The sequence below is a fragment of the Orcinus orca genome, chromosome 9 (assembly GCF_937001465.1).
Source record: "Orcinus orca chromosome 9, mOrcOrc1.1, whole genome shotgun sequence".
NCBI classification, from domain to species: domain Eukaryota; kingdom Metazoa; phylum Chordata; class Mammalia; order Artiodactyla; family Delphinidae; genus Orcinus; species Orcinus orca.
Genome location: NC_064567.1, coordinates 84,943,237 through 84,964,458, shown reverse-complemented (window position 1 = coordinate 84,964,458; position 21,222 = coordinate 84,943,237). Strand labels below are relative to the sequence as shown.

The 21,222-nt window shown below is 36.6% G+C and overlaps 1 protein-coding gene, 1 long non-coding RNA gene and 1 other non-coding gene across 7 annotated transcripts in view; 2 read left to right on the top strand and 1 right to left on the bottom strand.

Moving 5' to 3' along the window:
- Nucleotides 1-16,352, bottom strand: part of LOC125965434 (uncharacterized) — a 34,655-nt gene extending 18,303 nt beyond the window's left edge. Inside the window, exons 1-2 of the long non-coding RNA XR_007479309.1 lie at nucleotides 16,324-16,352; nucleotides 1,212-1,342 (exon numbers count right to left, since the gene is read on the bottom strand). This is a non-coding gene — a long non-coding RNA (uncharacterized LOC125965434). The remainder of the gene's footprint in view (nucleotides 1-1,211; nucleotides 1,343-16,323) is intronic.
- Nucleotides 1-21,222, top strand: part of PHTF2 (putative homeodomain transcription factor 2) — a 113,169-nt gene that overhangs the window by 51,906 nt on the left and 40,041 nt on the right. For 4 of the 5 annotated variants that reach the window (XM_033439799.2, XM_004263397.3, XM_033439790.2 and 1 more), the window contains 5 exons: nucleotides 5,161-5,217; nucleotides 12,305-12,374; nucleotides 12,944-13,102; nucleotides 16,988-17,153; nucleotides 18,073-18,237. In XM_033439799.2, the coding sequence (XP_033295690.1) occupies nucleotides 5,161-5,217; nucleotides 12,305-12,374; nucleotides 12,944-13,102; nucleotides 16,988-17,153; nucleotides 18,073-18,237 (617 nt within the window). The remainder of the gene's footprint in view (nucleotides 1-5,160; nucleotides 5,218-12,304; nucleotides 12,375-12,943; nucleotides 13,103-16,987; nucleotides 17,154-18,072; nucleotides 18,238-21,222) is intronic. The other variant, XM_033439798.2, reaches the window with a different exon arrangement.
- On the top strand, nucleotides 15,318-15,390 carry TRNAG-CCC (transfer RNA glycine (anticodon CCC)). The gene has a single exon. It is a non-coding gene; the product is annotated as a tRNA-Gly (tRNA).

The following is a 21,222-nucleotide window of genomic DNA, read 5'->3' as shown; positions in this document are numbered from 1 at the left end:
TATTCATTAGTTAAAGAACTAAGTGTTTAAAATATGCATGCACATCTGGGCCTCAGTTTGCCCTGCTTATATTTATTTGTGAACTCTAAATCTCTTATTTAAGCACTTAATCTAATTAACTATTGGTAATTACCTTTTTGAAGCTACACCTTCTCTTTACCCTCTTGACATCTGAACCACAGCTCTTCTGAATGTGATGACCTAAGTAGTAATCAGATCACCCAAGAGTAGCTTTTTAAATTGTTTTTCAGAGATACTTCTTTTCTAGGACCATAAGTGATACATGTTTCGCACTTCACCATCTAATTACCTGGGTTTTAATATTTGTATTCGTGATACCTTCATTTTCGTTACAATTTTTTTTTTACTTAGAAGTCAGAGCTGACTCCGGCAGACACCTAGACAAAGACAATCTTTTTCTCTACCTACCAGTTCTCTCCTTCTCTCATCCCTCTCTCTCTCCATCCCTGACTGCCCCTCCCTTGTTCCCCTCTCTTTGTCCCACCCCTCTTTTTCCCCTTCCCCATTTTGTTTGTCTCAGTATATAGAAAGGTACAAAATGAGAATGATGATAGGTGGAGGTAGATAATTCCTTGTAAAGTTAATATTCATTGACAGAAACATATTAATTTCTTAGATAACTAATTCAAATTACTTTGCAGTTCATCAGACCTGGGTTAGAATCCTGCTTTATAAAAATAGTATTTATCCATTGTAGGGAGAAAAAGTGATATAGGATCAGTGAATATAAAGCAGAAAGTAAAAGAGCTGTCCTCACTATTAATGGCTTTCATGTATCCTTCTAAAATGTCTGCTATCTGTATTTACATACATACTTACTGTAGCGTATTAGCTACATCCACTTGCCTTTTATAAGTAGGTCTTCAGTAGGTCAGAAGGCATCTATTTAGTTCAATTTTAATCCACTTGATATTACTAAGTTATAGTATCTCAATTTCTTTTCTAATTTTTTTCTTAAAAAAATTTTTTTTTACCACTTTCAGGACACTGGTCCCTCAGATATTTTCTGTTTGTATTTTTTTAAACCAATTTTAACATTTGCATCTTATGGCTTCGATCTTAGAAGTGGAAGTAATTGAAGTGTTATGTTCAGAATAATTAGGAATTAAAGCCTGTGAAAAGAAAATTTAGAATTATCCTTGCTGTCATTATGGGGAGTAGTGTAAGTGATCCATATAGGATTGCCAGACCTGTTGTTGAAGATACAGCATGAATCTGTAGAGGGCAGTGTTTGGTCTTCTGGGACCAGGTGAGAAAAGCTGACTGTAGATCAACTCTGGTTGGGTAACAGTACGCCTGAGGCTTAAGGTGTTCAGGGCATCTGTGGGAGTAATAACCAGAGCATTGATAAACTTTGCTTACTATAACCAGGCACCAGAAAATGAACTTTACTTTCTTAACATGTATAAAACAGTTCGCTGCACATCAAATGTAAATCAGGATTGCAGAGTCCTCTCTGGTACGCGGGCCTCTCACTGTTGTGGCCTCTCCCGTTGCTGAGCGCAGGCTCAGTGCCCATGGCTCATGGGCCCAGCCGCTCCGCAGCATGTGGGATCTTCCCGGACCGGGGCGCAAACCCGTGTCCCCTGCATTGGCAGGCGGACTCTCAACCACTGCGCCACCAGGGAAGCCCCAGAGTCCTCTCTTATAATACAATAGAAACAATGTTTTTCCCTCCTTGAAACACATTGTCACGTGAAGAATATGGTTGAAAATTCATATAACTTCTCATACATTAATTACCTAGGTATTTCTATCCACCAACAAAACATTGTTTGCATATATATCCTTTTGTTCCCATAGAATGTTAGGCACTTTTCTAAACACCCAAACAGTGGAGGCATTTTGTGGGTCAGGAAAGAGCAGTTAGGAGGTAGCTGAAATTTGAAAGTGGCCAAAATATTACATAATATTTTTTCCCAATTAAAGAACATATTATCTGATTAAAATTCCTGTTCTGTTAGACAAATGTTACTACTGAGCTTCCTTTAATCTTTTGTATGACATTAAAAAAATAATGTAGTTATTTTCTTCCTGATTTTTCACGGAAAACTATATTTGAACTTGGCCTTGTTATTTAATTTTTTTGTAGAAGAAATACAAAAAAGAAACAGCTATCAAGTTTAGGTGATTTAGTCAAGTCTGCCAAGTATGTGTATGTCCGAAGTAGTATAGAACCTTTGGAAAACTTGTCAAGTTGTTTGTTTTTTAATTTTTTTTTTTAACACAGCCTGCAAATTATTCTTGATCCATGACCTTAAGTCTTGGGAAGATGGTTCTCCTCTTCAGTCTGTTTCACTTCTTTTCTTGCTCAGTTATGATTGACCATAAGATTATGTTTCTTTCAAGGGAAAAGCTTGACCCCAGCTGCAGATGTTCTAATCTTCTATCTTGCCAGATTTCAGAGTGGAAGAAAGTGAGGCTTTAGGTCAGAAAAGAGCCTTCCCTTCTGAATTCCTTCCCTGTCCCTTCTAGTATCCTGCCACCACTCTGATTTCATGATGCCGCTGAGGTACTACACACATATCCCAAGAAGCAATTTTCAGAGACAATTCAGTCTGAATTCATATGTGAGGGTAGTTTGTTAATGGCATATGCATCACTAAGCAGAACCCTGAACATCTCCTGAAGCACCTGTGTTTAGCTTTAAAGGCACCCTCACAGTTTTCTTCAGTAAGGAAGTCAATTTGCATATGTAACTAAAGGGTCCATTCTGGTAGTATTTTAAAAACAAAAAAAGTCTGCTGCAAAGGAGAACTGATGTTTCCACTTTTTGAGACATTTAATTGCTTGTAATTGAAAATGACACTTACCTGGTTAAAAAAAAAATTAAGATCCCACAAGGTATTCTATTATAGTAAAAGTTGTCCTTCCTCTCACGCATCAAATCTTTGAAGAAAAGTTGATTAGCCAGTAAAACAAGCCATCATTTTCCTTTTTATATCCTTTTTATAGGAATATTCCCCATCACCATTCTGCTGTTTGCAAGAACCTCAGCCTTCAAAAAACTTTTCTACTTCTAGTCACTGCTTCACTGCAAGGTTTATTAGACTTTCTATACCTTTTTAAAAACCTGGAGCTCTTCAGTACCATGCTGTGGTTGTACTGGCATGCTTTCCTGACTTGGTCTGTTGCACATGCATTATTTTATTTTCCCTGACTTTAGGACTGTGGGATATATATTTCCATGTCCATATTCTTGAGTCATCTTGAAATAAAAACACAGTTCTTGGACTTTCCTGGCGGGCCAGTGGTTAAGACTCCACGCTTCCATAGCAGGGAGCACAGGTTCGATCCCTGGTTGGGGAACTAGGATCCCACATGCTGTACAGTGTGACCAATAAATAAATTAATTAATTTAAAAAAAAACCGACAGTTCTTTTAAAAGAGAACCTAGTGCAATTGTTTTGTATGTGAAAACAAAATACTGCCAAAATAATTATTAAACACATTGGTACCTGTTCTTTATTAGTTTTGATTATTGTTTCACTGAAGAGTATGCAGTGCATTGAAATAGTTACACATTTAAAAAATAACTTTTAATTGAATCAAGCCCAGTCATTCTGAATTATCAAGTTAGAGCAGAATTACTCCTCTGGAATCTGTGTTCCCATACTTCTTTTCTGATTTTAAGGAATATGATTGAGGGGCAGTTAGTCACTGCAGGTCAGCTCTGCCATTAAGTCTAACCATTTGGTTATTGCTTACCTAGGACTTATTAATCGTGCTTTATAGAGACTGATGGCAGCTTTGGTTAAGTATAAGTCAGTTGTTCAGTCTATGTGGCTTGGTCTAGGTGTTATAAGATTTTAATTTGCAGGGTATTATTATATCATAAAGTGATTTTTAAAATAAGAAAGGAGTCACAGGAATGTGATGAAAAAGAACAGTATTTAAAGGAGCAGAGAAATTAGAATGAATAAGGTAATATGTAGGAGAGATAATAGAAATGACGGGCTGTTATGGAACATCTCCAGATCCACACTGGGTGTCTGGGTGTTGCTCTCTCTTTGCTAGAAAATGTACAAACACATGTACATCCTTAAAAAGTCTTTATAACAAGTCACACCTTTGAAAAATGATTTTATCATTTTTTAGCTCCTTTATATCTATATTTAAACCCTTCTCATATTCTCAATTTCTCATTTCTTGAAACGAGATTTAAAAAATAACATGTAGCTAAGAGGACTTCTGGGTAGAAAGGTTTTGTGAGTCAGAAAATATTTTCCTGAACTTACTCATATCTTTGCTTATCTCTTGTCTCTGTCTCCAGTCTCTAAATTGTAATTATCTGAAGTAATTTTAATGCATCAGGATTCTATTTTCAATTAATGCTAATAATGAAGACTCTCAGTTTAAACTATAGGCTGTTGACCCACTTTAGTATCCTATTGGATATAGGAAATTAAGTGGAAACTGGAGACAATAGGAGGTAACAGAGAAGAACTTGGTTAGGAACAGTAAGAATGGTTTGTTCATCCTGCCCAGGTGAAGGTATATTTCAGAGACCTTCCCAGCATCTAAGAGTAATAGGCACAGAAGGTACAAGGAATTCTACTTCTTGATGCTTTTCCCTGTGTCTTCAATTGCTTTCCTGACTATATTTTTCAATTTAAACCTTCATCTAATTGGTAATTGTGGTCTACCTGCTTATGAATTTTTACTTCTGTAGAATATTGATATTTTTTTCTTTAAAAATAACTCCATAAAGAATTAATCACTTGGGAATTTTTTCTTGAATGTACCAGGGCTGTAGCAATTATGTTTATTCAAAATAAAAATTCCCTAGGGTCACTGCCCTAGGCTTTTAAACTTTAGTAGTGTATCAGAATAATCTAGAGGGTTTTTTACAAACATTGTTGAGTATCACATCCCTATTTCTGATTGAGTAATTCTGGGCTGAAACCAGAGAGTTGCCATTTCTATCAAGTTTCAAGAAGATGCTAAAACTGCTGGTCCTGCAAGCATACTTTGAGAACCACTGCCATACAGTATTGATCACAGAAGTCTGAGACAGAGCTGGATCTAATCTGCGCTGAATAAACATGAAGTTGCTTGTAATTCAACAGAGTTATACCTGTTGGATGGGTTCCAACAATGATCATTTAATGTAGTATTATTTTTAATTTATTTTCATAGATTGGAGCATATGATCAACAAATATGGGAAAAATCTGTTGAACAAAGAGAAATCAAGGTAACAAGTTTATTTCATTTTGTATATTCTATAAATTGATTATTAACCACAGTTTATTTAATATCTTTCTGTCGACCTTTAAAGGTACAAATTAATATTACTTATGCTATCCAAACTTTTAAATAAAGAGGTAAACTCTTTTATGAGGGCATATTCATGTGTCTTTACCTCTGATGATTTTTCTCTTTTTGCTCTTTAGCATCTTTCTGTTCTTTTAAAATTTAATTTCTAATGATTATTTTTTGTCAGCTCTTTTCCCCTTTCACTTGTCACCTTATACTTCTAGTTTGCTTTTCCTCCCTTTTGATGCTGTCATTGCTCTGTACAGTTTATTAAACTGGTAAGTGTTTCAGGATTTTTCCCGCCTGAGTGATCCTGTGCAAACGCTGCTCTGTTTAATTGAGATCTGCTTTTTGGTGCTACTAACAGAATGACTTGGACGCAAATAGAGTCGCTGAAAAGTTGGTCATTTTTTGAAAGAATTTAGGAAAGTAAAGCATTAATTGAAATATTTTCGTAGTTCATAGTTTCTTCTTGGACATGTAATCATTTAACGCTGATAAGACAGTCTCATAGGCTACCTTGCTAACATGGAAACTATTTTTTAACTAAATTTGTTCTGTTTCTCAGCAGTCACACCTTTTCAGTAATAAGATTTATATTTTTCATTTGCATAGATGATACTAATCAGTGTGTTCCTGCACGAGCTAAACTTAATATTGGCCCAGAGAATGTTACTTTAGTTGCTTGACAGTTTATATTTTGTGCAGAAAGGTTTATATTAGATTGAAAACCAGTGTCTATAGTTACTTAAAAATTTCAGTGTTTAGACAACTTAATCATCTATAATGAAGAGGAAGATTCTTTGCCATTTGTTAATTTTAATCTTTGAACTATTTACATGAAGAATTAATACAGGGCTTCCCTGGTGGCGCAGTGGTTGAGAGTCCGCCTGCCAATGCAGGGGACACGGGTTCGTGCCCCAGTCCGGGAAGATCCCACATGCCGCGGAGCGGCTGGGCCTGTGAGCCATGGCCGCTGAGCCTGCGCGTCCGGAGTCTGTGCTCCACAACGGGAGAGGCCACAATAGTGAGAGGCCAGCATACCAAAAAAAAAAAAAAGTATTAATACAGTTAACAAAGTTGCAGTGAGCACCACCTACTATGTCTTAAGTATAGGATTAAATCATGGGGACAGAAAGATAAAATAGATTATAATGTTTTAGATGAGATACATAATTACAAATGAGATCAGTTCAATTAAGAGAGGGATGTGGGACTTCCCTGGTGGCGCAGTGGTTGAGAGTCCGCCTGCCGATGCAGGGGACACGGGTTCGTGCCCCAGTCCGGGAGGATCCCACATGCCGCGGAGCGGCTGGGCCCGTGAGCCATGGCCGCGGAGCCTGCACTTCCGGAGCCTGTGCTCCGAAGCGGGAGAGGCCACAGCGGTGAGAGGCCCGCATACCGCAAAAAAAAAAAAAAAAAAAAAAAGAGAGAGAGAGAGGGATGTGTAGTTCTCTCTTGGGATGCAGAGTGGGGAAGCAGCCCTGGGGAGGTTAGGAAAGATTTCACAGAGGAAGTGACTCATGAGCTGAGTTTGACAGACATTAGAATGAGGAAAACATTCCAGACAGAATGAAGACCATATGAAAATATACATGAAGAGCATATGAAAATATACATGCCTGACTCAGAATCCTCAAGGAACTTGATGGCTAATAGGTTGGGTGGAGGAGGGTGATTAGAGTGATTAGGAGTAAAACACGAAAGGATATGGAAGTCAGATCTTGAAGGGACTTAACTGCTTTACTCTAGAGTCTAGACATAATCTGGAAAACAATGGGAGAGACATTGAAGGATTTTAAGCAGAAAAAGTTACCTGATTAAATTTCTATTTCAACAACTTCACTAAGGCAGCACTAAGTATGGTGGGAAATATTAGAAGAGGAGCAGATACAGAATTCTGTTTCAGAATTATCCAGGTGATACTTGGGAGAGAGACTGGGGAGTCCTCAATATGTAGAGAGAGAGTGTGTGTGTGTGTGTGTGTGTGTGTGTGTGTGTAAAACATTCTGTCTGGCATGTTTTCCTCATTCTCTCTAATGTCTGTCAAGCTCAGCTCATGAGTAACTTCCTCTGTGAAATCTTTCCTAACCTCCCCAGGGCTGCTTCCCCACTTTGCATCCCAATAGAGAACTATACATCCCTCTCTTAATTGCATTTATCTCGTTTGTAATTATGTATTTCATCTACCCATATATATATGGGTATTTTATATATTATACACATTATACAGATACAGCTATAGGAGTGAGTGGATTTACATTGAATGATGAGAGAAAAAGGCTGAGAACAGAGCACTGGGAAACAACATTTAATGGATAGGTTAAAAAAAAGAGATGTAAGTGGAGGAGGAAAGAGAAGTGAGAGACCCATGAAACAATGGTCTGAGACTACCACGAAGAGCTGGAAAAGTTAAACAAATAAAGGGCAGCAGAGAGGTCTAGTAAGATGCCTTGAAATCTTTTATTTTCTTTGACAGTCTTTAACTTGTTGGACAGGGAGTGTTAAGTACCTTGAGAGATTGTGTTACCAGTTGGCACATTTGGATGTTTTTTGAAATTTAACCCCCTCCCCAAAATATATATATATATATATATATATATATATATATATACTTTGTAATAGTACTTTGTAATAGTAGTTGAAGAACTAAAAACAGTATTAAAACTTACTTTTGGGCTTCCCTGGTGGTGCAGTGGTTGAGAGTCCGCCTGCCGTTGCAGGGGACACGGGTTCGTGCCCCGGTCCAGGAGGATCCCAGATGCCGCGGAGCGGCTGGGCCCGTGAGCCATGGCCGCTGAGCCTGCGCGTCCGGAGCCTGTGCTCCGCAATGGGAGAGGCCACAACAGTGAGAGGCCCGCGTACCACAAAAAAAACCAACAACTTACTTTTGTTATTTTTAATTGAAAAGTTTAATTTGTTGACAAGCATAACATTTTTGTTAAACATTCTAGTGGAAGCAAATTATTTATAGTGTAAAATAATTTTGTATTTATTCTAAGGAAGGTAGAGAAGTGCGTAACTGTGGTGTATTAATGTTAATATTTGATTTAAAAGAACAAAAACACTGTACCTGTTGCATAGAGAACACTAACAAACGTATTGAGTTTGTCCTTTTAGGTAATCGATTCTTTTATTATCTGTCAAAGCAGTGAGCAACAACTAAAGAAATCAAAGAAAGCCATGAAAATATATTTCTTGGAAATTTTTTTTTACATTAAAGACCCTAGTTGATATTGCTAAAGTAAAGTCTTTTCTGAGTTGCAAGTGATGTTTTCTTAAACGTTTTAGAAATTATAACTGAAAACTGTAGTTTTCTGATCACCTTGACCCAAATTTAAAAGTAGATGTGGACTTTCCCTGTGTTTTAGTACGTACTAGAGTTGTAAAGCTTCAACAAAACAAACTATGTTATTTACAGTCATGGTAAAGGAAAAAAGGGTTGGGAGAAACTAAACAGGATTTCCGGAAAGTGAAACTGATGGTTATGTCCTTTGATAGAGTCTATGTATTATAATAGTTCCATGCATGTGAAGTCTGGACTGTTGACCAGAAGTATTTTCTAAACTTAAACAGAACTTGTAAGCTTTTTGGCTCAACATTATCTGTGTGCTTAGATATTTTTAAAAATTCAAAACTTCATACTATTTGTGTCATTGCCCTTTAGGAATGTACTATAGGAGTGCAAGTGTATATTCAATAAAGAATATATTACTTGGATTCTTGGAGATTAATTGTATTCATAGTACTTGATAATTTTTATTTATTTATTTATTTTTTTGCGGAACGCGGGCCTCTCACTGTTGGCCTCTCCCGTTGTGGAGCACAGGCTCCGGACGCGCAGGCTCAGCGGCCATGGCTCACGGGCCGAGCTGCTCCGCGGCATGTGGGATCTTCCCAGACTGGGGCACGAACCCATGTCCCCTGCATCAGCAGGCGGACTCTCAACCACTGCACCACCAGGGAAGCCCAGTACTTGATAATTTCTACTTTCTAGTTAAACCAGTAGTTTAAAAAATCTTTTTCTGAAACTAAGTTAGTTTTCCTTTTTTGTTTCTTCACTCACTTAAATTTCTTGAAGGTTCATAATTATATTTAGTACTAAAAGCTATGCTGTTTTGTGTGAACGTAGTTTAAACCAATTTAAAAATTGTCCAACTTAAAATATCTACTTAATTAAAATCACCTTTTATGAAGGCTGACACCTTGGTCCTAATATATTTTATTTTTGTGAATAAACTCACTAATGTTAGAAGATTTGTCAGTGAACTTTTTCTTTATCTTTCTTTAAACCTTTTACATATTCTGATAGGCTACCTTGAGGGGGAAGTTTTGTCGAAGTTGGCAGTTATGCTATGACTACAATGTAGCTCAAAATAAATGTTTTAATAAAACAAAATAGGAAATGAACCACATATTAAAAAGGTCAAGTAGAATGAGCATGTTGAAAAACAACGTAATTGCATAAATCAAAACAATTTACTGTTCCTTTTATAAGGGCTTTAAGTTTTTAAAACAATCTTGATGAAAATTCTAGGTATACAGCAGTAAATTAAGCTTCAGATTTGTTATAAACATTGGCAGTAAGGTTATTTTCAAAGTGCTAGAAAAATAATACATAAAAGACAGAAGTAAATTAAAATATGTTACTGTTTTCAAATTTGTTGGCATTAATAAAAGTAAAATATAATAAACTTGATGCCAAATTTGAATAGTGCTTGCTTAATGAATTTTTGTTTAAATATATTATTAGTATTGCCTTTCCAATTTGCAAAATATTGGGGATGATTTATAGTCTATCAGCCACTCTGTCATGACATTAAAATGGGAAATGAAGTACAGATAGAGTTGTTTCTTATTATTTGCAGTAGTTATGTTCTTTCAAGTCGCCATGAACACTGAATTAGTGAATATTGACTATTGCTCTTAGGAGAAATACAGAGTTAAGTTCCTGCGAGTCCCTAGTCACAACACTTTGGTCAACTGATCAATACATAACCTTGTTTTATGAGAACTTATTTAATATATGTTGTTGATCCATTAACATTGAACTCATGGCCAACAGCTCATGCCTGAATAGAGCTTACCTAACACATTTTCTCAGTGAGGCACGTCACAGCCTTCTTGTATGTAGGAACACTGGACCGCATGTCAACACTATCTAGGGGACCATTTTAAACCACAAAATTACCGACAAAATACAAAAAATGCAAAAGATTTGACATTAAATAGACTGTGAAAAGGAACTGAAACAGGAGAGCTGAAACAAGAAGGCAGAGTGTTGCCTTGTTTGACCTCAGCTGGAAATGTGAACATTGAGTGACTCAAATTTTTTGCCACTCTTACTCTATGCATATCTGCAAATGACTGCAAAATCACAGCAAGTATTGATTTTAGGGACCAATAAATTTTAGTGAATAGGTGAATTTGCAAATATGGAATCTATGAATATGAGGATTGACTGTATATAAGATCATCATGGCTATGTCTTCAACCCTCACCCTTCTTTCTCTTTTGTTTTTGTATCTGGGTAGTTTGCAACTTCACATGGACAGACTATTTGAAGGAGTTCAGAGGTTAATTGCATCTTGATTTCAGGGTACATTTTTGGTTTAAACATCTCAGTTAATTCTCAGTTAATTCTGAGCTCAAATGCTGTCTTATTCTTTGTTTTAGATAAAAGCAGTACTTGATCAAATTTTTAATTTAAGGGGTCATTGTTACTTGGATTAGGACTAAACAACCAGGTTACTTGGTTGATTGAATGAACAATAAGCAAATCATTGAAACACTGTGTCATTGCTCAGCACTTGCATTCCGAGGAGTTTAGCCTAAGCTCCTCCAATTCTTAACATCCTGGTCTTAAGTTATAAAGTGTAATTTAGGGCTTCCCTGGTGGCGCAGTGGTTGAGAGTCCGCCTGCCGTTGCAGGGGACACGGGTTCGTGCCCCGGTCTGGGAAGATCCCACATGCCGCAGAGCGGCTGGGCCCGTGAGCCATGGCCACTGAGCCTGCGCGTCTGGATCCTGTGCTCCGCGACGGGAGAGGCCACAACAGTGAGAGGCCCGCGTATCGCAAAATAAATAAATAAATAAAGTGTAATTTATTTTTTGATAGTTTTTTCATTGATTTTGATCTCTACCCCTACTCTAACTCTGTACACTGATGGCAGAAACTTAATCTTAGTGTTCAATAATTCCAAGTTGAAACTAATTCAATTCATGATTTCTGCCTTTTCCCTCCTCCTCCTATTGGGCATGGCATCTAAGTTATGAGGTGATAAGGTTGCATTGTGGTCTGGTTAGTGGTTGGCATGTGAAAATAGTGGCAACCATGAGATGTGCATCATCCTCTCTGGGTCTCACCCCTACATGCTGGCATCTGCTAAGAAGTCTGCATCCCTGTCTGTTCTCAGTGCTGTGATCCACTGCTTTCTGCAGGAATGTCCCCAGCATCACACCTTAAGGGCCCTTGAGGGCCACTGCTCTCCTAGCCAGCTTCAACACTTTCCTGTGCAAAACTGGGGCACCACAGTCTCCTGGACCGTCTCAGGCTGTAATCCAAATTGATTGGTAGCAGTAGTCTTTGTTTTAGAATTACGCTTTTAGTAATAAATAGGCCTGACATGTTGCATATGTGCCTAAATTTATCCTTTGGGAAGGTAATAAAATTTATTATAATACTACAGTTGTGTTCCCTTTGTAACAAATATATAAAGTGTTAGTTTTTGTCCATTATATTACTTAAAGTTTTCCTTTTTAATTGAAATTTTTAAGCGTTGATTCTGGGTTTTAAAAATATATGTATATATAATGAATTTCAATACTACATTTTTATTGAGTTATAATTGACATTAGTTTCAGGTGTAAACCATAATAATTCGATATTTTATACATTGAGAAATGATCCCCACAGTAAGTCTAGTTTAAATAATTGTCCCCATACATAGTTACCATTTTTGTTTCCTTGTGATGAGGACTTTAAAGATCTGCTCTCTTATCAGTACTACTTTTAATATATTACAGGGATTAAGGAATAAACCAAAGAAAACAGCACATGTGAAACCAGATCTCATAGATGTCGATCTTGTAAGAGGTGAGTCTTGAATAAACAAATGTTTAATGAAGTTAGAAATTGACCTTGAAGAAACAGAATTCAAAATGGGTTAGATATATATATTTGTAGAAATAGAAGCAATGTGAGTCTAAATGAAGTCAGAAATAGTATAAAAAAAAGAGAGGATGGAAGCATTTAAATACCACTGGCTAGTCTTTTCTCCCACTAAGAATCATTGCAAGAACTAATAAGTGTAAAAGAAAAGCAGCTCGTATTTGCCTAGCAAACTATAAGGCTTGTTATAAAAATTAAAGTGGTAATTTTAATTCCTAACTGGAACTGACATTTGAACATTGTCTTGTATTTATAAAATATGTGGGAGAAATTTTGCTGTTATTCAGTTAAAAATGTTTTTTTTTCAAAGTACCTGAGTTAATATGATAACATGAATAATGTTTTTAAAAGTGTCTCCTATCCAAAATTGGACATTTCCCACTCATAGTACAAAATAAAATTTCATGTTTTATTGTTGTTCAAATGTTGAAATTTTTTCTTTAAGGAAATTAAAGAGTAATAAATGTTCTCTGTCATTTTGTTACTTTTCTCAGGGTCTGCATTTGCTAAGGCAAAACCTGAAAGTCCATGGACTTCTCTGACTAGAAAGGGAATTGTTCGCGTTGTATTTTTTCCCTTTTTCTTCCGGTGGTGGTTACAAGTAACATCAAAAGTCATCTTTTTCTGGCTTCTGGTCCTTTATCTTCTTCAAGGTATAATTGATAGAAATGCATTTTGCTTTTAACTTTCAGCATATTTTGTTCTTAGGATTACTAAGGTTTTTTTATTTCTAACATATGCTAACTACTACTGAGTATGAAAATAAACATTTATTGTGATATTTCATTTAATAAGACACAACTAGTTTGGTATTTAAAATTTTGGAGAAAACAAAGCAGTTATTTTCCAAAATAACTTTATGAAAATTTGAATCTGTGGATGGCTAAAGAAAAATACAAATTGAGAGGATTTTTTAAAATTACAGCCTCTTCCAAATGCAGCCCAACATACATACACACCAGTCATTTTTTTTTAAACATCTTTATTGGAGTATAATTGCTTTACAATTGTGTGTTAGTTTCTGCTATATAACAAAGTGAATCAGCTATACATATACATATATCCCCATATCTCCTCCCTCTTGCGTCTCCTTCCCTCCCACCCTCCCTATCCCACCTCTCTAGGTGGTCACAGAGCACCGAGCTGATCTCCCTGTGCTATGTGGCTGCCTCCCACCAGCTATCGGTTTTACATTTGGTAGTGTATATATGTCCATGCCACTCTCTCACTTCATCTCAGCTTCCCCTTCCCCCTCCCCGTGTCCTCAAGTCCATTCTCTAGTAGGTCTGTGTCTTTATTCCCGTCCTGCCCCTAGGTTCTTCATGACCTTTTTTTTTTTTTTGGATTCCATATATATGTGTTAGCATACAGTATTTGTTTTTCTCTTTTGGGCTTACTTCACTCTGTATGACAGACTCTAGGTCCATCCATCTCACTACAAATAACTCAATTTCGTTTCTTTTTATGGCTGAGTAATATTCCATTGTATGTATGTGCCACATCTTCTTCATCCATTCATCTGTCGATGGACACTTAGGTTGCTTCCATGTCCTGGCAATTGTAAATAGTGCTGCAGTGAACATTGTGGTACATGCCTCATTTTGAATTATGGTTTTCTCAGGGTATATGCCCAGTAGTGGGATTGCTGGGTCATATGGTAGTTCTATTTTTAGTTTTTTAAGGAACCTCCATACTGTTCTCCATAGTGGTTGTATCAATTTACATTCCCACCAACAGTGCAAGAGGGTTCCCTTTTCTCCACACCCTCTCCAGCATTTATTGTTTGTAGATTTTTTGATGATGGCCATTCTGACTGCACACCAGTCTTTTTTATGCAGCCTTGAAGTTCATTTTTCCTTTCTCAGCAGTGTTTTTGTTTTTCCTCTTAACCTTTGTATTCTGAGACTGTCCTTATTCTGTATTGAAATTCTACGTGCCATGTACTGTTCTAAGTGCATTTCACAGACACTCATTTAATACTCACAACAACCCAGTGAAGAATGGGTACTATTATTATGCCTAGCTTATAGACACAGGACCTGAAGGACCCAAGGGCCCAAAGCCACACAGTCACCAAGGGTAGCAGAGCCCAGGTCGAGCCCAGGCAGTCGGACCTCGAGCCACATGCGTCACACCTCTGGGACTCTGCCTCCCATCACAGCAGCCTGCAGTGCAAAATGCCCAGCGCTCCTGAGCGCTTGCAGCCTAAAAGAAGAGGCCGCTCACATTTCATCGCTCTAACAAAGCAACGATTTTAGTTTGGTGGTACCCTTTCAGTCTCTTTAATGTCTTTTATTTTCTTTAAAAAAACACAATCATAATCCTGAATGATTATTTAAATATATTTTATCAACAAACGCTAAGTAAAAGATAATATCTTTTAAGTAAAGGAAAATACAATAAAAATGAAAGACTTCTATTTAGGTAAAGTTGTTTTTTTTAAGCCAGGGTATATCTTATATACATAAGAGGGAGTGAACTTGTAGTTATCTTCTAAGGCTATCTAGTTTACCTAGAGGAGAACACTTTGTTCTAAAGTGGTCAGAAATTGCAATTGCTTATGAGAGTGATAATTAATCAATACCATTCATTGTAACCACTGTGCATTGTGCTTTTTTGATATTGTTGCTTTCTAGTATTTGAAGGCAGACAAGTTTGCAGTGTAACTAGTTCACATACTTTGGCTGAAATTCACTTACTGGCTTGCCTAAATTAAATAAGGTTACGGTTAGGGAACACAGCTTAGATCAGGAATGAAAAAGAGGTATTTTCAGTTCCAAACCGAAGTTTAACATTATTAGTGTGTATAAAGATTGAACACTGAACACTTTCCTAGCAAAGCTTAGTTTAAAAAGTGACCTGGGGACTTCCCTGGTGGTCCAATGGTTAAGACTCTGCACTCCCAATGCAGGGGGCCCGGGTTCGAACCCTGGTCAGGGAACTAGATGGCACATGCTGCAACTAAGAGCCTGCATGCCATAACAACAATGACAAAAAAAGAGCCTGGGTGCTGCAACTAAAAATCCCACATGCCGCAACTAAAGATCCTACATGCCGCAGCAAAGATCCCGTGTGCCACAACTAAGACCAGGCGCAGCCTAAATAAATAAATATTAAAAGTAAAAAGTGACTTAACCTGTTCCAAGTTACGTAGCCAGTGACAAAGCTGTGATATGACCCTAATGACCCTCAGCAGTCTGCTAGTGCCTTTAGAAACCCCTGTGCTTCCACCTCCTTGCATGTTGAGTAGGGTATAGTGCTCTGAGTTATGTTCTCATTCTCTATCCCACCTTCATCTCCTGAAGAGTAGAAGAATCATTTGCAGTCAGACTGGGTTTATATAATTACTTACAGTTTTTCACTTCAGTCACATGCCTTTTAAGTATCTCAACTATGTATTCTCAGCTCCATCCCTACTTCTGGCTTCTGTCATGCCCTTAAGTCTTTTACCTTCTGTCCTGAATTACAAATCCAAACCAGCCTCTTAAGTTCTAAATTTTCCTAATTATCATTGCCTTCAAGATAAAAAGCCAAGTTTTCAGTCAGTCTCTTATTGAATTTCTCTCCAATTTTAACCAGACTAAATTAGCTCTTTACTCTTTCTTAAACATTCTATACCTTTTTTTTGTAACCTATATGCTTTTGGGGTAACTCTCTTTGCCTGGGTAGCCCTTTTTTCCTTTTACGTACTTGGTCAACTCCTTATTCCCTCAGAGTTACATTAGTTCTGAGAGTTAGTCAGCAGAATTCCTTCATGAACCTCCAGTTTAATTACATATCTTTCCTATCTATCATACTCTCTGAGTCTACTCAGGCTACTATAACAAAATACTACAGACTGCGGGACTTAAACAACAGAAATTTATTTTCTCACAGTTCTGGAGGTCCAAGATCAAGGTGCTGTCAGGATTGGTGTCTGTTGGAGGTTTCTTTTCCTGACTTGTAGACGGCCACCTTCTTGCCATATCCTCACGTGGCCTTTCTTTTGTGCATGAGCTGGGAGAGATTTCTGGTATCTCTTTCTCTTATAGGGACACTGGTCCTTTTGGATTAAGGCCCTACCCTTATGATTTCATTCAGCCTTTATTACATCATATAGGCCCTATCTGCTAAGATAGTCACATTGGGGGTCAGGACTTCAACATTTGGAATGGAGGTGGGGGGCACAATTCAGTCCATTACAGGTCTTTTAATTATTTCTTTATATGTCCCCCATTTCCTCTAAACTGAGGAGGGTGTCTGTGATCTTACCAAGAATGTCTTTAGATTTATGTGTCTAGTTTTCATTGAAGTATTAAGTTGTGTACTTTAGAGATCATGTTGGCTGTTACCCTGTTCTGAGAATTTATTTCTGAATGGCATGGTTAGCCAGGGGCAAACAATAAAATAGTCTGGAAGAGCTTGTCTGGAGTAACATTTAGACTCATTTAAATTTAGAAAAATTATCTGGCAAAGAACAATGTTAGAGCAATTTTTAAAGTTTTGAGGAAGTGACTGTCAGATCTATAATTAAATGTATTTTCTTTCCCTTTTTATAGTTGCCGCAATAGTACTATTCTGTTCCGCTTCTAGCCCACATAGCATACCTCTGACGGAAGTGATTGGGCCGATATGGCTGATGCTGCTCCTGGGAACTGTGCACTGCCAGATTGTTTCAACGAGAACACCTAAACCTCCGCTAAGTACAGGAGGTAAAAGGAGAAGGTACTGTCTGTTTAAAAGTGATCTTTTTGTAGATTTTTGTAATATTGAATCCAAGCTTGTTCTTGACTTGAATAAAATGTTATCTTGTAAAGTTGCTTTTTAAAATAAAGCAGTGAGCCTCAGAATCAGCTACTGAATGATTTAGTTTCTGTTATTTGCTTCAGAGTCATTTTGAGACCCCATACCTGTTTTTGTTTTCTTTCTTGAAGCTCAATGCTGAGGCACTTAATATCAATGTAGGGAATACACATTAGCTGGCATTGCTAATAATTCCCACTGTTTACAAAGTCTTGTACTTTGGCAAAAACAAAAGTCAGGGAAATTTTTCAGCTAAATTACATTTATTAAATGTCATTTGAAGCTGTTTAATATTGCCCTTTGACTAAGTAAGCATAGCAAGTCTTACTGGCCGCTTAGCACAATAGAGTTCTGTTTTAAGGGTCTTTGGGAGCAATTCCTCTTTTGAATATTGTTCCTAAGAGATTGTGACATTTGCAGTTTTGGGATATTGAGATTTAAGCCCTCTTTATTTTGAAAAAAAATAATACCTCATTAGATAAATAGCACTGCTGATCACACAGATTACAATTCTCTCCAATTTACATTTTCTTTTCTTCATCTGCCAGTAGGTGGCATTTAAATAGTGAAGGAATGCTTTTGTAAATATCTGTCCAATGCTGTCCTTACAACCTAATGTCCACTGACCTGTCAGTATGAGCAAGGAACAATACCATAACATTTATAGAAATTGGCCTTGAATATATACTTAATATTTGGCATAACTTTTATCCAGCAATCTGAATTTTACTATGTATTAAAGTTCCTGTGTTTATGTTTAGCAAATTTTTAAATGTACTACCGAGAAAGTGGTTGTTAAAATTTTAAAGCTACCTTCCACTCTTAATCTCTTCTAATGAAGGAAATTAAGAAAAGCAGCCCATTTGGAAGTACATAGGGAAGGAGATGGTTCTAGTACCACAGATAACACACAGGAGGGAGCAGTTCAGAGCCACGGTACAAGCACCGCTTACAGCGTTGGCGCTGTCTTCAGAGATCTCTGGCATGCTGCTTTCTTTTTATCAGGGTTTGTATTTATTCAAGACTTCATATGGCATAGAAATGCACTATCCCTTTTCTGGCACTCCAGTCTCAGGTAATGAGTACTAATGACTTCAAATATGACAGCCCTATTATGGATTTTATTTTGATAAGTTATAATGCTATAGGTAATGAAAAAATAGAGACCATAAAAATTTACTTTGATATATATGTAAATACATCTATCTGAGAATGAATATATACCATCAAAGAATATTCAGTTAGGATTTTTTGGTTTTAGTTTCTTTTGTGATTTCTCAAGCACTATTTTATTTCTATTAAATTGGGTATTTTATTTTTATCGGCACTATAGGTAAAATTGGCTTTATTAATATGGCATGTGAGTTGTATGACTTTTTTTAGCCTCAATTATCTGAAATAAAACATATAGATATTGTTATTTGAAAGAATAAAATATATACTATAATATGAAATTCTGTTTTTGTACTTTGGGTTTTTTGTTTAGTTTGTACCATAATAAAAATTTACCAAAACTGATGAAAGTTGCTAAGTTAATAAATCAAGAAAAGGGATACTGCAAGTAACTATTTACGGTCACTTTTGTTAACCTCTCTACTAATATCATTGTTTTATCAGTTTGTGATTGTGCTCTTATGATAAAGTTTATCATGCATTATACAATTTTAAGCAGTTGTATCGTGGCATATTCTTATTGATTGTAATTTGGGGGGAAATTTTCCCAAATTTTAATATTGATAGTCTGCAGTAATGTGGCATTAAGTTGATTCTCTGACTTTTTCAGCCACTTAGTCTTCTTCCAGAGAAGATACAGGTTTGGTTTTGTTTTTTGCTTTTTGTGGGGATTTTTTTGGCCGCACAGCGTTGGCATGTGGAATCTTCGTTCCCCAACCAGAGGTCGTACCTGCACCCCCTGCATTGGAAGCACAGAGTCTTAACTACTGGGCGGCCAGGGAAATCCCTGTTTTGTTTTGTTTTTAACTTGGGTTGGATTCTGTCTCTCTCTCTCTCTCTCTCTGTTAGTCTTTTTTTTAATGTATGTAAATAGCTCTACTTTCTGACAGTAAAGATATGATAGTTTTATCACTGCAGAGTCAATTTCTTAAACATTTCTCAAGACTTTCTGTTAAGCAATTATAAATAGCATAGTGGATATGTTTTGCTTTGGGGGGATCATTTAGTTGTTTTCATTGTCTGAAACTGGTGTTGTATTATTATGTAGTATTCAGAATCCTCCTAAATTAACAGGTTGGTGCCTTTAGAATTCTACCATGTTTCTCTAGTCAAACGAGTTTCAGAGTTTAATTTTCCTCTTTTGGGGCTGTAGCATGACCTTGACTACTAGTAATTGATATTATAATGGCTAAATCCCTTTGGATTTATTCCCTTTAATCATGACAACTATAATCTAAATGTTTTTAAAGATGCAGTATTTTCAGCTGTCTCATTTGCGACCTAGTTTGCCAGCATATGAATGAGACTGTTTTAAATATTGGGTACAAAAAGATCTTAAAAATGTTAGTTTTAGAAGTTCTAAACTGAGTTCTGGAATCTTGATGATGTCTTGGTGTTTCAGGCTTTGATAAATCAGAAAGGGCTTAAACTGAAATATCAACTGAGACTTAAAATTGTTTCTGGTGATAACAAGTTGAAAAGCTGGATGCTTCCATTAAGGTATCTGAATTAGTATAACTGATGAGAAAATAAATGCATAACCACACAAATATCTAAGCTTTGTATTTGGTGACTTGATGGTCTTCTAGATGTTAGAATGAAAACTACCATTTTTAACATCCTGTATTTATATGTTGGAAAGGCCCTACTATTATCATCTCTAAGTTCATTTCATTCTCAAGATAAAACTATTCTTTTTAAAATAAGGCATAGTATTTCTTATTTGAAAAAAATTGGGAATTATTGTAAAGGAATTCTACAAACCTGAGAAAACTAAGGCAAACAAAGTATCAATTAGAAAAGATGTAGAAATCAACTGTATTTCCTAAGGATTTAGCCCTTTAATATCAGTTAATTGTCTTAAATTAGCATAATTATAGTTGCTACTAGAAAGATTAAATAGGAAGAATTACCTCTAGATTGTGGGGCTTTCCTGGTGGTTAAGAATCCGCCTGCCAATGCAGGGGACAGAGGTTCACGTCTCGTCCGGGAAGATCCCACATGCCATGGAGCTACTAAGCCCATGCACCACAACCACTGAGCCTGCACTCTAGAGCCCGCGAGACACAACTACTGAAGCCCACGCACCTAGAGCCAGTGCTCTGCAACAAGAGAAGCCACCGCAGTGAGAAGCCCACGCACCACAATGAAGAGTACCCCTTGCTCGTGCAACTAGAGAAAGCCCATGCACAGCAACGAAGACCCAACACAGCCAAAAATAAATAAATATTTAAAAGAGTAGATTTTACATCTCTTCAGCATAATACCTATTTCAAAATTCAAATGGATCCTAAGTACTCTTTCATGTCCTTTAAGATTCATTTGACGATCACAATATCATTAAAACAAAGTCAGTAGAAATTATGCTCTTTTTTGAGTAGAAAAAGTAACTTATATAATTTGACTTGGTGAATTAGAGACAGATATCAGAATAAAACCAGGTTACTTGTTAATTCCTATGTGTGACTGACCTACCTTGAAGATTTCTGTTCTATTTAGCTTCCATATTTGCTGTTTTTAACACTAAAGTGAAAATTAGATTCAGTAAATTGATTTTCTTCACAGAATGGAGTATACTGCATAATATAAGTTAAAATGGTATGCAGTTCCACCAGAAATTTTTGATACAGGGATTAAAATTTGGTTTTCACTGACTATTTAAAAAGTTCAGTCATTTAAGCTATAGACTGGGTGAAGGTCTATTGGATGTCTTCCACAGACAAGGATGAAGACCGTGTAAATGCCAGTATATCCCAGATTTTTAAGGCCACAACTAGATAACTTACTAAATTTGCTAGAGTCACTGTATTTTAGAGTT